We start from the raw sequence: 13,418 nt of genomic DNA, 5'->3' as shown, positions 1-13,418 counted from the left end.
GAAGGATCTCATGGAACAAAACAAGCCCTCTGTCTAAAGCCAAGCTGCAGGGAATGGCACACGATGCCCTGGAAGTTCCTGTGGGGTGCAGGAGGAGTATTTACCATGCAGAAGCCCAGAGAAATGATGCTGCACATGGGAGCTGTGTCACTGTATTTATAGCAAGGCATTTTCCTTACCCCGCTATCACACGCCAGACAGAAACAACACTGCCACGGCCAAAGACTTGTGGAGCTTCTTGTCAGCCAAAAAACCCCAGAGCACCTGAGGGCTTCATCCAGCACTCAGTAAAACTTCTACTTTTCAATTAATTAATTCATTCATCAAAAGCAAAAATCAACCCTTAGAAGTAAATCACATTAAAACATTTCTCCCTAATTTTAATCCGAGTCAACACCGAAACAGATCTTGGCTTCACTTAGCAATTGTGTGTGGAAACAGAAATTGGGTTATGTTTCCTCTCAAATTTTATTACAGATTCTAGGTACTTCTGGCCATAAAGAAAAAATTCAAAGTATCTAAGGGATAAACCTCAATTGTGACCCACACAGCACCAGAGCTATCAATTAGCACAGTGGTGATTATCATTATCACACATCTTGTTTTACTGAAACGAGCCTGCTTTAATTACATGGCAGAAGAATGTTGGTTTCATACTGCTACCTGGCTTACGAGGTTTTTAAATTCCATTATTTCATATTAACATCTACCCAGAGTCACTGTGTGCCTTTCCATGTGATGCTTTAATGAACACTCAGGGAGGAAATGAAGAGAAGTGCTTCACCTCCTCTCACCTCTAAGCACAACGTCACTACAGCAAATCTTCAGCCAGCAGGGACAATTCCCCACACTTAATGAGTGGTGGGATTGCTTGGGGAACATGGATAGGAGAAGCTACTGGCTTTGTAATTTTGGCAAAGCAAAGCAAACAACCTGGATCCTAGACTAAATCAAGCAACAGTTCTTGGATGAAAATATTCTCATTTATTGCAGTTTTTAAATGCCTGCACACACACACATATTTTTAACAAAAATAGACTCTGTGTTCTGTTTTTTTCTCCCCCTCTGTTAATTTTTTGATCTCCTCACCATTTAATCCAATCTGGTTTGGGGTTATTTGGCAAAAGTTTCTATACAAACAAAGCATTTGCTAAGCTGATGCTTACAGCATCCATGACTGCCCAGTGTGCACCCCAGGCAGTGCTCACGAGTAGGAAAATCCCATATAAATGTATTTCCCATAATCCATGGGAGTGACTGGAGTGCCAGTCAAGGTGAGGAGAAGGTTAGGCACAAGACTTGTCAAGCAATACTCCCAAGACTTTCAAAAAGAACCACACTATCAGTATATTTAACAGGCATGGTAAGTGGATGCTGCCAATCCATGTTACATTTCAAAAGCAAGTTATTATTGCCAGAGCCCACTCAGTATTATTGTTTGCAGGCAGAAACTACAAAAAAGGTCATGGAATAGCAGGAAAGGTAATTACTTCCATTCCTTCCCCAGGAGCCATTAAAATGACTGATGCTGGCCATTTAAAATCATCTGCAAAGCTTTGTAAAGATAAGTTCATTATACACTTAGATCCATGCACATGAAAGTACAACTGAAATGAGAAGAGCATAAATCAAAAATATTATCAATGTTTACTACGAGTCTGGAAGGCAAAATATTTGAATACAAAATCCCAACACGAAAGCACCAATTATTCAACAGAGATAGAACACGATAGCGTGTTGAGAGGAAATAAAACTAAGTCTTCAATTATTAAAGGAACATTTCTAGAAGCAATACATCTATTACTATAGTAATATTAGAAATTGGAGCACTCACATCCCCAGAAGCTGCCTTTTTTCTCTCAATTCCACAAGCCCAACACAGGAAGCACCACAGAACACAGAGGCGTTTTTCATCCTGCCTTTAGACACCAGGGTAGTTGACAAACCTGCCTCCTACACTGACTGAAGTTCTTTCATTAGGAATATTCACTTTTTCCAAAGGCACAGACTCCCCAAACACTTCCAGGAGCCAGTTGTCTACGAACACCTCTGAGAAGAGCATTCACAAGCTGCTGTCATTAGACACACGAGACAGACACTACACTATGGGGTGCACCCTTGCTGTATTCACAGCCTGACAGGGAAAAACAGACACTGACAACTTCCCAGAATAAGCTCATGGTAGCAAACACAGCAAAACCCATCTTTGCATCCCACCTGCCAATAACAGGTGGCACAACCTCAATATTGCTGCAGGGAAAGTGACTCAATTGGAAATGCACATTTAATTCCTTACACCTTGAGACCACACAAACGACCTTTTGACTGTAAGGTTGATTCAAGGTAACAAAACCAAGTTTCACTAATTAGATATTGTGTGATAATTCTTTAAAAAAAAAAAAAAAAAAAATCTATCTGCCCACTTCCAAAAACCACCAGTGAAGCAAAGTCCCAGACTGTCACTGTGTCTATGTTAACTTTGCTAACACAAACCTCCTGTGCCACCTCAGCTGAAGGGTTTCCAGTAAAGCTGCAGACAGTTTAACAGGAGATTAGTGCTGCATCCAATTCTCCAGGGAATATTCCAGCTCCAGTTTGTTTAATAAAGTTTAAATGAAAGCACGCAACCTCAGCTAAAAATGTCACCCAGCTTAAAGTAATTGTAACAAACCTTCAGCTCACCAGCTGCCGAGGGTATTTTTAGTTTCCTAGTGTTACTTAAACTTCAGGCTGTTTATATGGATGTACTACTCCACATTTTTGTTTTAATTCCCATCTATCCAGATAACAAAATGCACAGTGCCTTCCAAAACTGGCCCATGCTGGAAAGCAACCACCTGGTTCTGCTCTGCCTTTACTCCATGTATTTATCACCAAATCACCCTGGAGTCTTCTTTTTGGGCTGAAACTGAATCTGAAGCTCAGACTATGCAAGTCCAACTCTAGACTTAAACCTTGTTTTGCCACCTCTATAAAACTGTTCAAACCAAGCTGGAGGAAATCAACCCTTCCAGTGGAGCTTTGCAAGTTTTGCAGCCACATTCTCCATTCATTTTAGAATCTCTATTCACTTGAGACACTTCTTTCTTTCCACATCCTACAGCTCTAATCCCACTCCCACCTTCTTGACTTTTATCTGGGAAGGTTCTAAAATACCCTGTGGGCAGTGTATGGTTTGGGCTATGGCACCACCTCTGTCCCCTCCGAAGATCACACTGAAAGGACAATTTTAGACAACAAAAACTGGGCAGCAAAATACCTGCCTCAGCAAAAGCTGCCCTGCTGTTACCAGGCTGCTAGTGAAAAATAGTAAGAGTCATCATAAAAATATAACTTCATGACTAAATACACATAATATTGATATTTTTGCTCGTTCACGTCCTGTTTTGGAAAAAGAGAGAGAAGAAAATTGTTACATCAAAGCCAATTCCTCACTAAGCAAAGTACCTACACTGCACATTCTGTGATACTTTCTTAGAGGCTGCTGGATCTGAGCTAAGGTTTGCAAAAATTACCTCAATAAAGTGTTCTATTCAAATACCATAAGAAAGAACTTAAAATCTTCCTTAATTTTATATATATTTGATGATGTAACTATTGAATATAAGGAATATAAGAACTGCCACACACTACAGTCTCTGCTTAAAGGTTAAAAGAAGTGGCTGGACAGGCCTAGTGGAGTTATTACAATTTAAATAAAAATTATTATACACCTCACCTGTGATACATGCATCAAAAGCAAACACAATAAGTGTATTTTAAATTCCTATTTAATATTTATTTGCAAAGTCAGATCAGCCCCATAAACACCTTCCCTTATAATGCTTTTCCCCCCATCCTTCAAAATTGAAGCACACTGATGTAAAATGCTGAGAAATACAGGATGAGACCCCAACCACAGCTTTCCAAAGCAGCCACTTGTCTGATGGAGCAAAGGTGAAGAATAAAAGCATTTGAACTCTTAACACTGCCTGAGACACGCAGGCAAGAGACACTTAACCTCTCCATGTCTTCTCTCAGCACTAAAATGGATATAAATTCCAGCCTGCATCAGACAGATGTGTGATAAATGAGCTAAGATATTGTATAAAACCACTACAAGCTACTACTGAAATGCTGATTTAATCAGTGAAAAGGGCAGAATTCCAAGTGTTTAACTGAAGGAAGGTGGAATTAATCTGTCCTGGCTACTATAAACTGACCAATTAACATCAGGTAGAACTAATTGGACACGGAAACACCTCCAGAATCACAAAAGTTCCACACAAATCATCACTGCCATTAGGAGGAGTAGCAGTAACCACAACCAAAAAGCTGATTTCTGTCTCAAAAGCCTGAAATACTTCATTTGACTGCATGAAAAGAAAGGATTTATTCTGGTTCACAGGTTCCCAGCACAAAACCCAGACCAGCCCAACCAAGGCAGAAAACCACAATGTATCGACATCGCTGAAAGTCAAAACAGGAACAAAGTATTGCATACACAGGAAAAGAAAACACAGGATAAAAAGGTCAGTCAAGGTGAAGGGTCAAGAATCTTTCGAGCTCATCTGACTGAAGTACTGGTATTTTCCCCCAGAAATGGAAGCATCAAAATGCCCCTAATACTCTCCAAACACACCCCCAAAATCTGAATTTCTAATGTCACTACTGAATGAAAAGCAGCTTGCTAAGTCAGTGTCTTAAAAAACAAAATCCCACCAGCCCTGCACATCACAAGTACACAAAGCAAGCAGTAATTTGCAACTATCAGCATAACATTGCATTTATTCTTTACTAAAAATAACCAAATTTGAATTCTAATAAAACTAACAACTTGCTCATCCTTCAGAAAGCAAGAAAAAAAAAATCACCTGTCTCACATTCTTCCTCACTTCCAGCTCACGTTTTCATAATTCTAATATTTTGATTTTTAAGTGACAGTTTTAGAGGTTCAATATCAAACTCGCAGGGCATATAATTCTCTAACCAGACAATTATCTTCCCTGTAATCACTTGCTCAATATTTCCCTTAGGAATCTTCATCCTAGTTATACATGGAAATTTTATTACTTTTTTCATTAGTCTTTATTGTGACTTAATGGCTGTGGTTATGAAGTTGTCAAGAACCAAAGCAATTACTAAAAAGCTTCAAAGAGGTAAAATGTGCAAGTGAAAGTAAAGCGTGTTTGGGAACAACCCCAAATTGGAGGAACCAACTGCAAAACACAATTGAGATAAATGAACCAGCTATGACTAAAAAGTCAACCTCCACACCCACACACTCCTGCTAAAAAGGAATCCACTTGGGAATATTTTGGGAGAAAACACAGACAAAAAATTCCTGCCTTCCCTAATGGAAAAATGAATTCTCTCTTAAGGAATCTTTTGTAACTGGAATATCAGAAATTCAGTTGACAAAGGGCACCTCCATAAAGGCTTCATAGTCTTTAACATATTTACCAATAACAAGAATTAGAGGATAACAACACCACGGTTTGGGTATTTTAAAAAAAATGGAATTATTCAATCCAGCTGTATTTTTTCCTCCCACCTATTCTTTGCTTTTGGTAGCAGTGGCTCATCCTGTGCATAAAGATTTCCCTGGTTCTATCAGACCTCCCCCTAATGCATATCAAAGGTTTAACATCTCCGTGCAGGGAGTGGAAGGAGATTTAGTCATTACAATAGGATTTGCCAATTTTCTGTAACACGAATACTTAGCATTTAGTGATGCTTTTAATCTTCAAAGAGCTTACTCCTCACAGTCCCCATCCCCAAAAGAATGCCAGCATTCCCAGCCTGTTTTATCCCCCTCTATCTCCATCAGGGCACGTTGCTGTTTGGATTAACTCTCCCAGTAAGCTCAGTGTGGAGAGGAACTGGTACATAACAGCCAGTGGGGGGGGGAGAGGGGGGGAAGAAAAAAAAAAAATAACAACAGTGAAATAATCCTCCCACCATCTGAGCTTGGAAATCTTATTGGCTATATTTTAGATCCTCAGGAATTAAAGGAGCTCCCTGGTCCAACCCTGTGAGCCACGGGATAAAAAGAACCTGAAAAGAACCTGAAAAGTCACAAAACTTTGCAGATCAGCAAAATCAAATTTACCATTTTTACAACTGCAAATTTAAGCAGAATCAACTGCAATATTAGGGACAAAAGTGGTTCCTGTTATCAAGTAAAGAACTGGTAAACTCATTCTCCAGGAGCAATTTCCAGCCATGGTTCATCCCAGGATGTCACCTTTCCCACCCATGGCCCCTGTCCTCTGCTGGCTGGGAAAAGGGGGACAAGTTTTAAAGAGCACAAACCATCCTGAGCAGCAGTACTGAGAACCCTGAACTCCCCTCCAAAATACAACATGGACTAAAAAATAATCAGGAGTCTGGGATGCCCATCTTCACCTGAGTTCCTCATCTTTTCCTTCCTTAACTTGCTTTCCCCTTCCACTGCTATTTTCCTCTGATGCACCTTCATAGTTGTGGTTTGTCCATGATTTCCCAGGTGAATGTTTCAGCCCTCAATCTTTTCAGCGTTTAGAATTAATATTTAGTCCTGTTTAGATTAGAAACTAAACTGTTTTTCTGAGCTGTCCCTTCCTTAATTTTCCTGGCAAATACACTGAAAGTTTGTATTGTTATAGGTGAGCAGAGCAGCTTCTGTCACAACTCAAAAAAGCTGCTTCTGCTTTATTACCACCATGAAAATCATCTAGACATTTATGCTTGTTAAGATTCACAAAATTACAATATATAACTCGTTTCCAAGGAATAAACACCCTGTTAAAATGAAAGGCAAGTGCCAACTATGTAAATGCAAACACCACATAAGGACTGGGCTACAAAATAAATTGTAATGTAACAAATATTTCATATCCTGTCTCCCAGGAGTGCCAAACATACTAAATGCAGCTGTAATATGAATTTTCTTTAAATAAAAAATAGAGTCTAAGCCTGAAAGTTAAACACAAGCTACAACTTCTACATAGGAAGGCAGAGTTTCCTATCACCTTCAGTGAGGATGAGAGGCAAGGAAGAAGCTCTAATTTGGGATTGCTGGTATATTTTGATCAAATATTCACTCCAGTCTTGGCCTCTGGCAGCTAGAAGAGCCAACTCTAGTAAAGCACAGTACTTACATACTATGACACGAATAATAAAAAGATTCAGATAATATTTATACATTGCTACATCTTAATTTCTAAAGTCAGAGGAAAAACATGACTCACTTGCAAGTCAAGTGTTCTGGCACAAACACTCCACGTGTGTGTATTCATATGGCCAACAAAAGGCTCTCTGCTTCCAGCCTTCCTATTCCCAACTCTTGGGGACACATCTGTCTAAAATATAATCTCAAACTCAGATGTAAAGGGAATATTTTAGTGTCAGGTCCCAAATTTCTGTCTCCTGTCACACAGTTACAAACACGTAATGAAAAGTTTGCTACACGACCTGTGAATGGCTGAAAAATACCAGCAGAATCACAAATACAGACACTGGACTAGTGAGTGAAGAAATAAAATAAAAACCACCATGTGCTTAGTTCTGAGACCCCATTACATGTTTGGTAGAACACCAAGAACTGAATCAGCTTTATTTTCTAACAGACAATAGCAAACAACTAGCATTATTATTATTTCCAAACTCCATTTCCACTGCTGCATCTCCTGTTAAGAGAATCCTCAATTAACATCCTAGGATTCATATTTAGGATTATCCTGAAAGATGCCATACTAGTTTTACGTTATAGAATTTCTCACTGAAGATATTCAGCATTAGATGTACATTATTCCAAAGGCCCTCCATTGGGAAGGATGAAACAGCATATTTAGATCCACCCTGGAACAGCTGCATGGGAAAGCAGCTCCAAGTCATTCCAGTGCCACTGAGCAGCTCGGATGGATGGGATGACTCCAATTCCAGAGATTCATATGAACACACTGCCCATTGTTCCACAGAAACAGAAAAGGCACCAGAACGACTTTACACCAAAGAGCCCCAGTGCCCTGAACGGAGGCAGCAGCTGGAACCTCTCCCTGAATCCCTGAAGAGACTCACAAGATATCCTCAAGGACATTACAGTCTCTATTAGCAGCAGTACATTTACATAATAAATTATGAACATTCTGTGAGTCTATATTTATCAAATATTTTCTATTCTGCTTTTTAACCTCTATCCCTGTAACACTCTGGCCTCTGCAGATATTTATCCCGTGTTCTGCACTGGAATTAGTGCATGTTGTGGTTCCTTCCTCCTCTGCCCTATCAACATTGCAATCTACTCATTATTTAAAGAATAACGTTCGTTCTCACAACACATTTACACCACAATTCTTTATCCAAGGTGATCAGAAGACAATGCTAAATTGCAGGCAACAAAAAAACTGGGGAATTTATTAATGGCAAAAAGATCAATTATAATTCTTTAGGCAAAGACAAATCATGTTGTCAGCTGCAGGATTGGAAAACAGGGACCAAAACGTTCTCACATTACTCTACCACTGATAACAACCTTCCCTAAGATCCTGGCAAAACACAGACCAGGTTGCCCTGACTGCACCAACTGCTCATTTGTCCTAAAGCACTGCTGCTTCAGTGCAAATCCACTTTTTCAATTTTTAAACTAAAATCCAGGATTTAACTTATCACATCACGAGGGAAAACGTGCTAGAAATCTTGACAAGACTAGGAAATTTCCAGAGTAAGATTTGTGTTCTGGATAACACCTAACAGCTAGAAATGGGGATTGAAAAGAACTGCTTCTTCAGCCCAAAATACATTCATGATGCCACATTCAAGTTCATTTTTAGAACAAATTCAATCTGCAAAACTCAAGTTCTCATAATTACTATCCCAATACTTTCAGTTCTTTTTCCCCACATCCACAGACTTATTCAATCTGGTACTTCCTGTTCTGTTTAGGGCTCTGTGTTTCTTCCACTTTTTTATTTCATTCAAGGTCTCAGAATTTTAAAAGAACAAATTTTGCAAACTAATGGAGCAAAATTAATTATGTGAAACAATTCCAGCATCTGAAGGGAAGGACCCTTCATCAGGAACCGTAGTGGTAGCAATGGGTTCACACTGGAAAAGGGCAAGCTTAGATCAGAGAGAAATTCCTGTTAAAATATTTCAGCTCAGGAGAGTGTCACAAACCCTGAGCACTGCCATTATCATCATATATGAGATAAGGAACATCCATTCAAAACACAAAAGAAACATCAGCATCCATTCTATACTAAATACTTAACATGAAATCAAACTGTGAGTAGATGACAACTGAAAGACCAGCTAACAAAAAGATAGCTACGATGTGAATAAAATCACTGGTTTTGAGGAAAAATTCCAAAAGGCTTGCAGTAGATTTTATTTTGAAAGGATGAAGCCTACATTTTTATACAGAATGCAATTATCTCTTATTTTGGCCCAGTGACATTGCCTCTCATAGCTTGTGGGCCCAATTCAGATTCTAAACTAAGTGAAACAGCTTCAAAGGATTTGGACATTAAAAAAAAAAAAAATCATCAAAATAAGTGTTAGAGATTCCTTTTGCCTTTGTAGCTGCTGGTTGGAAGCTCTGGCTCCGAGCAGCTCCCACTGCCTGGCCCTGCGGCTGCAGAGCCTGACCAGAAGGAAGTCAGATCTCTTTTTACAGTACAGACTGTCTCAGTGACTATTTAAAACCACTCTAAAAGTCAGAACTGCAGTGTCTGACAAAGCCAGACATTATTTCTGCCCATCCCATCACAGTTTGTCCAGTGCTTCCCATCACGAGGGAGGGGTGGCCCTGCTGGTTCCAAGAGCATCCCTGTCTCAGGAACTCTGGTTTGCAGAGAACTCCTCCTTGGTGGGCACATGAACCTGTGCAGTTTATTAACACCACCATTAATACCTTGTTTTGCCCCAAACACACCCCATGGAAAGCACAGGTTGCCTCCAAATCACATTTCCATGAGATGAGAGAGGCTTGTCCTGGGTTGTGACACGTTGAAAGGAGAAGGAAAGGGAGGATTTGAACACCCTGGAGATCAGGGCATGTCACTCGATCTGCCAAGTCACCCTACCTGTGACAGCTGATCACTCCAGGGGAGGCAATGATTCAGTGAGGAACTGTTTCAGGGCTTGCACCAGTCCTGCATTAAGTAACATTTATACAGTGGGAAATAAACCCTGGTCATTACAAACTGCCTGATTATCCCTTGTCCAAACCTTTCTCAGCCACAGCCTCTTTTACACCACCAAATAAGGGCCTTGTAGCAAATGTCACCAGATTTTTATAAGAACAGTGGTTTTGTTAAACTATTGGATTATTTAACCAAGAATCTCACATCTCTAGAATTTAGGCACATGTCAGAAAAACACTAAAATAATTAAGGAATTTTCTTTAATTGACATTCTAATGAATGAATTAATGGGCTACATAGAAAAATTCTGATTGATAACTTGCATCAGTTTTTAAGCAGATTTGGTGAGCTACTACAAAACCCACATGCAGACACATTTTGTGCCAAACCAAGATCTGAACTCAGTTTATAGCCATTAAAAATCAGAAATACAGAAGGGCTTTTACACCAGTTTAATAAAACAGCATTTCAAAGCCATGCACTTTCCAAACACGCCCCAGCTGTAGGGACCATGTCAGCCCTGCTCAACTGTAAACACAACCTCATAAAAACCCCACCTCTCAGAGGTGTTAAAATTCATTATGTAAAAAAGAAATGCCAACTACTATTACACAGCCCAGCTGAAAACACTAAAGCTACACAGCCTATGAGATATGGAGTCATCACTAACAAAAGGTAAGGTGTCCCTGAAGAAATCACAAAAGAAAATGTGCATTAGGATTTTGCCACTCTTTTTAGGCAAGCAGGGAATTTTATTCCAGTAAGTGCTAGCAATAATCCAGCATTCAAAAGTTTGGTGAATTAGGCCCTTTCAAACTCTTAGGCAGAATCTACCTTAATGGATTTTTCTTCTACATTCATCTTTGCCCAAAGGCTTCATTGTCTCATTATGTAAATGACCTTTTCATATGAAAATTAAAAGTTAAAGATGCTTTTTTGTAGTTCTTCAATACTGCAAATATCACATGGACATTCACAATAATTCAGACTAAGTATAACTTATAGAAAAAGCACCTGCTTCAAGGAATGGAACAAATTAAGAAATAACTTGGTTTTAAATGCCTAAAAATTGAAAGTCTTAATTAGAATTAACCCACGGAACTTCCTTGTCTATACAGAAACTCAAACTAGGAAAGCATCAGGCAAAGAAGAGCCCTAAAGGAGGCCTGTAGGAGGCCCTAAAAACCCCAACTGGGCAGTTCTGGTTTACATCAGGCTTGGAAATAACTAAGGTCAGTGGACAGAAACAATTCTGCTATTTGAAAATGCAACACTTGTCCTACCCCTCCTCCATCAGTCTTCTGTAAGCTCACAGCATTTGAAACTTCTTCTTGGACCAAAACAGAGCAGGATTATTTTAGTAATAGTTAACAACTAAGTCATACAGATGTCCTAAGAGCTCAAGACTCATTAGACCTCCTTGTATACCAAATGATTTATATCAATGTACGAATTCACAACCTAACCAAGATACACTCAATTTTCAGAAGATAGTGACACTTTTTGAATGACAGATATTAGTAACATCTGGGTTTTTAAATACAGACAAATCCTAAGCAGTCCTACCTCAAGGCAGGAGTCATACAATAATCTTAATTTACAGAATTCAATAGACACTTCATGCCTCACCTCATCACACTACTTCTTAATGCTATGTTCTTTTTCATTCTCACAAGGCTTGTTATCCCTTCAGAGGCCCATTTTTTGAATCTGATTTCATTTTCTTGAGTACTAAAGAACTGAATGCCTTACTTATTTTATGAAAGGAGACAGTGGGCCGAGTTCCCTTGAGCAGAGGAAAGGGGTGAGGGTTGTTGTACTCATTCCTGCCATAGTGCCAGCAGCCAGAAAGCCTGAGACTGTTATAAGTCAAGTAAACAGTATTCAAAGTAGCCCACTCTTATTTTTTTTTTCTTTCACATTTCATTAGAGATGCTTCATCTCACTCTGAACAACTTCCTAGTTTCTATTTCTGTCTTCCCCCCCCCCCCCCCGTAAGACACTGTCAGGTAGATTTAGGACTTCATCAAAACAAGGCTTTCCAAAATTCAAGATGAACAGAAATATTTTATAGAATCTATCAGGTTGGAAAGTATCTCAGGAGGTCACTTGGTTCACCCTTGTGCTTGAAACTAGGTCAAGGCTGAATTCAAACCAGCTTCCGGAGGGTTTTGTCTAGGCAGAGCTTGGAAACCTCTAAGGATGAAAGTTCAACAACTTTCTCCAGGCATGTATATTAAAAAAAAAAAACCAAAAGGAAAAAAAAAAAGGCCTGCTGTTACAGGAGTAAAAACTAGAAACTGATTAGAAACCATGAAAATAACTGATGTCATTGATTAAAATACAAGAAATAAAGCTCAGTTTTATGACCCATGAGATATATAGGCATATAATCTATAATCCAAATAAATGTTTTGAGGACTCAGTTTTAGTCTACATCAAGGTAAGAAAATGTATTACACACAGAATAGCCTGATAGTGGTCTTTTCACTTATATCAAGATATTTAACACTCAAAATAAGGATTTGTTCAGCTTATCCTGTGACCTCCAGCCCCATGGCTGGAATGATATCTATTTAAACTCCCCTGGCAGCTTTTCTGACTGCTTTGATTGGAATCTCCAGTAACACGCTGACAGGACAAAACTGCAGCTAATATTGTGAGCCTGCTCATATTTAGAGACATGATTCACCTGAGAAGTGAGAAACCAGAGAATTCCCAACACTTACTGAATCATAATTCAACTTTTTGAGGGTTTTTGCCTTTAAGATGATCAACTTCTTCTTATTTACGGAACACCTACATTCTTAAATCCTCTTTTCTCAGACTTGCATCACTCTCTGCACATCCAGCATTTGAGCAATCACCAAGTTTCTACTGTGCTTGGGAACCATCTAAGAATTACTAAAAACCTACTAAAAGGATGCAATCATCTCCCACAGAACCACAGCACGCCCAGAAGCCCAAGCAGGTGGCAATATTTACCCCTAATTTGTAAGTTTTCAACTGGCATTTCGTAAAGAGCCTCTAAAGACCACAAAAGGTATCTCAGGAAAGGAAAGTTACTGTTAGCTGAGTTTACTACACCATGTTCCTCATTTCCAATAGGAAATAACTTGGGTAGTTCTAAGCAAGAGGTTGAAACCCACTGAGTTCACTTCTCTAAACTTGGAACCTGAGGTAAAGGAGAAAGTGGTGGCTGCAATTTAGCAGCTGAAGAATTACAGATTAAAAACCAACTCTCTTCCAACAGATCAAGTGCAGTTGTAGGGAGAAAGGTTTGGGGGTGCTGGTGCAAGGGAGAGGCTGGAC

At 39.3% G+C, this 13,418-nt stretch overlaps 1 protein-coding gene across 1 annotated transcript in view; it reads right to left on the bottom strand.

Annotated features, from left to right (window-relative positions):
- The window catches only part of USP32 (ubiquitin specific peptidase 32), a 55,461-nt gene extending 54,286 nt beyond the window's left edge, over positions 1-1,175 (bottom strand). Inside the window, exon 1 of the mRNA XM_042026598.1 lies at positions 1,167-1,175. Coding sequence (XP_041882532.1) covers positions 1,167-1,175 — 9 coding nt within the window. The remainder of the gene's footprint in view (positions 1-1,166) is intronic.
- Between the last annotated feature and the right edge of the window lie 12,243 nt (positions 1,176-13,418).

Source organism: Corvus kubaryi, unplaced genomic scaffold (genome assembly GCF_017639235.1).
Source record: "Corvus kubaryi isolate FWS band 111438036 unplaced genomic scaffold, C.kubaryi_AGA036_p1.0 37284, whole genome shotgun sequence".
NCBI classification, from domain to species: domain Eukaryota; kingdom Metazoa; phylum Chordata; class Aves; order Passeriformes; family Corvidae; genus Corvus; species Corvus kubaryi.
The sequence above is the reverse complement of the archived record's forward strand: the minus strand, read 5'-3'. Positions and strand labels throughout refer to the sequence as shown.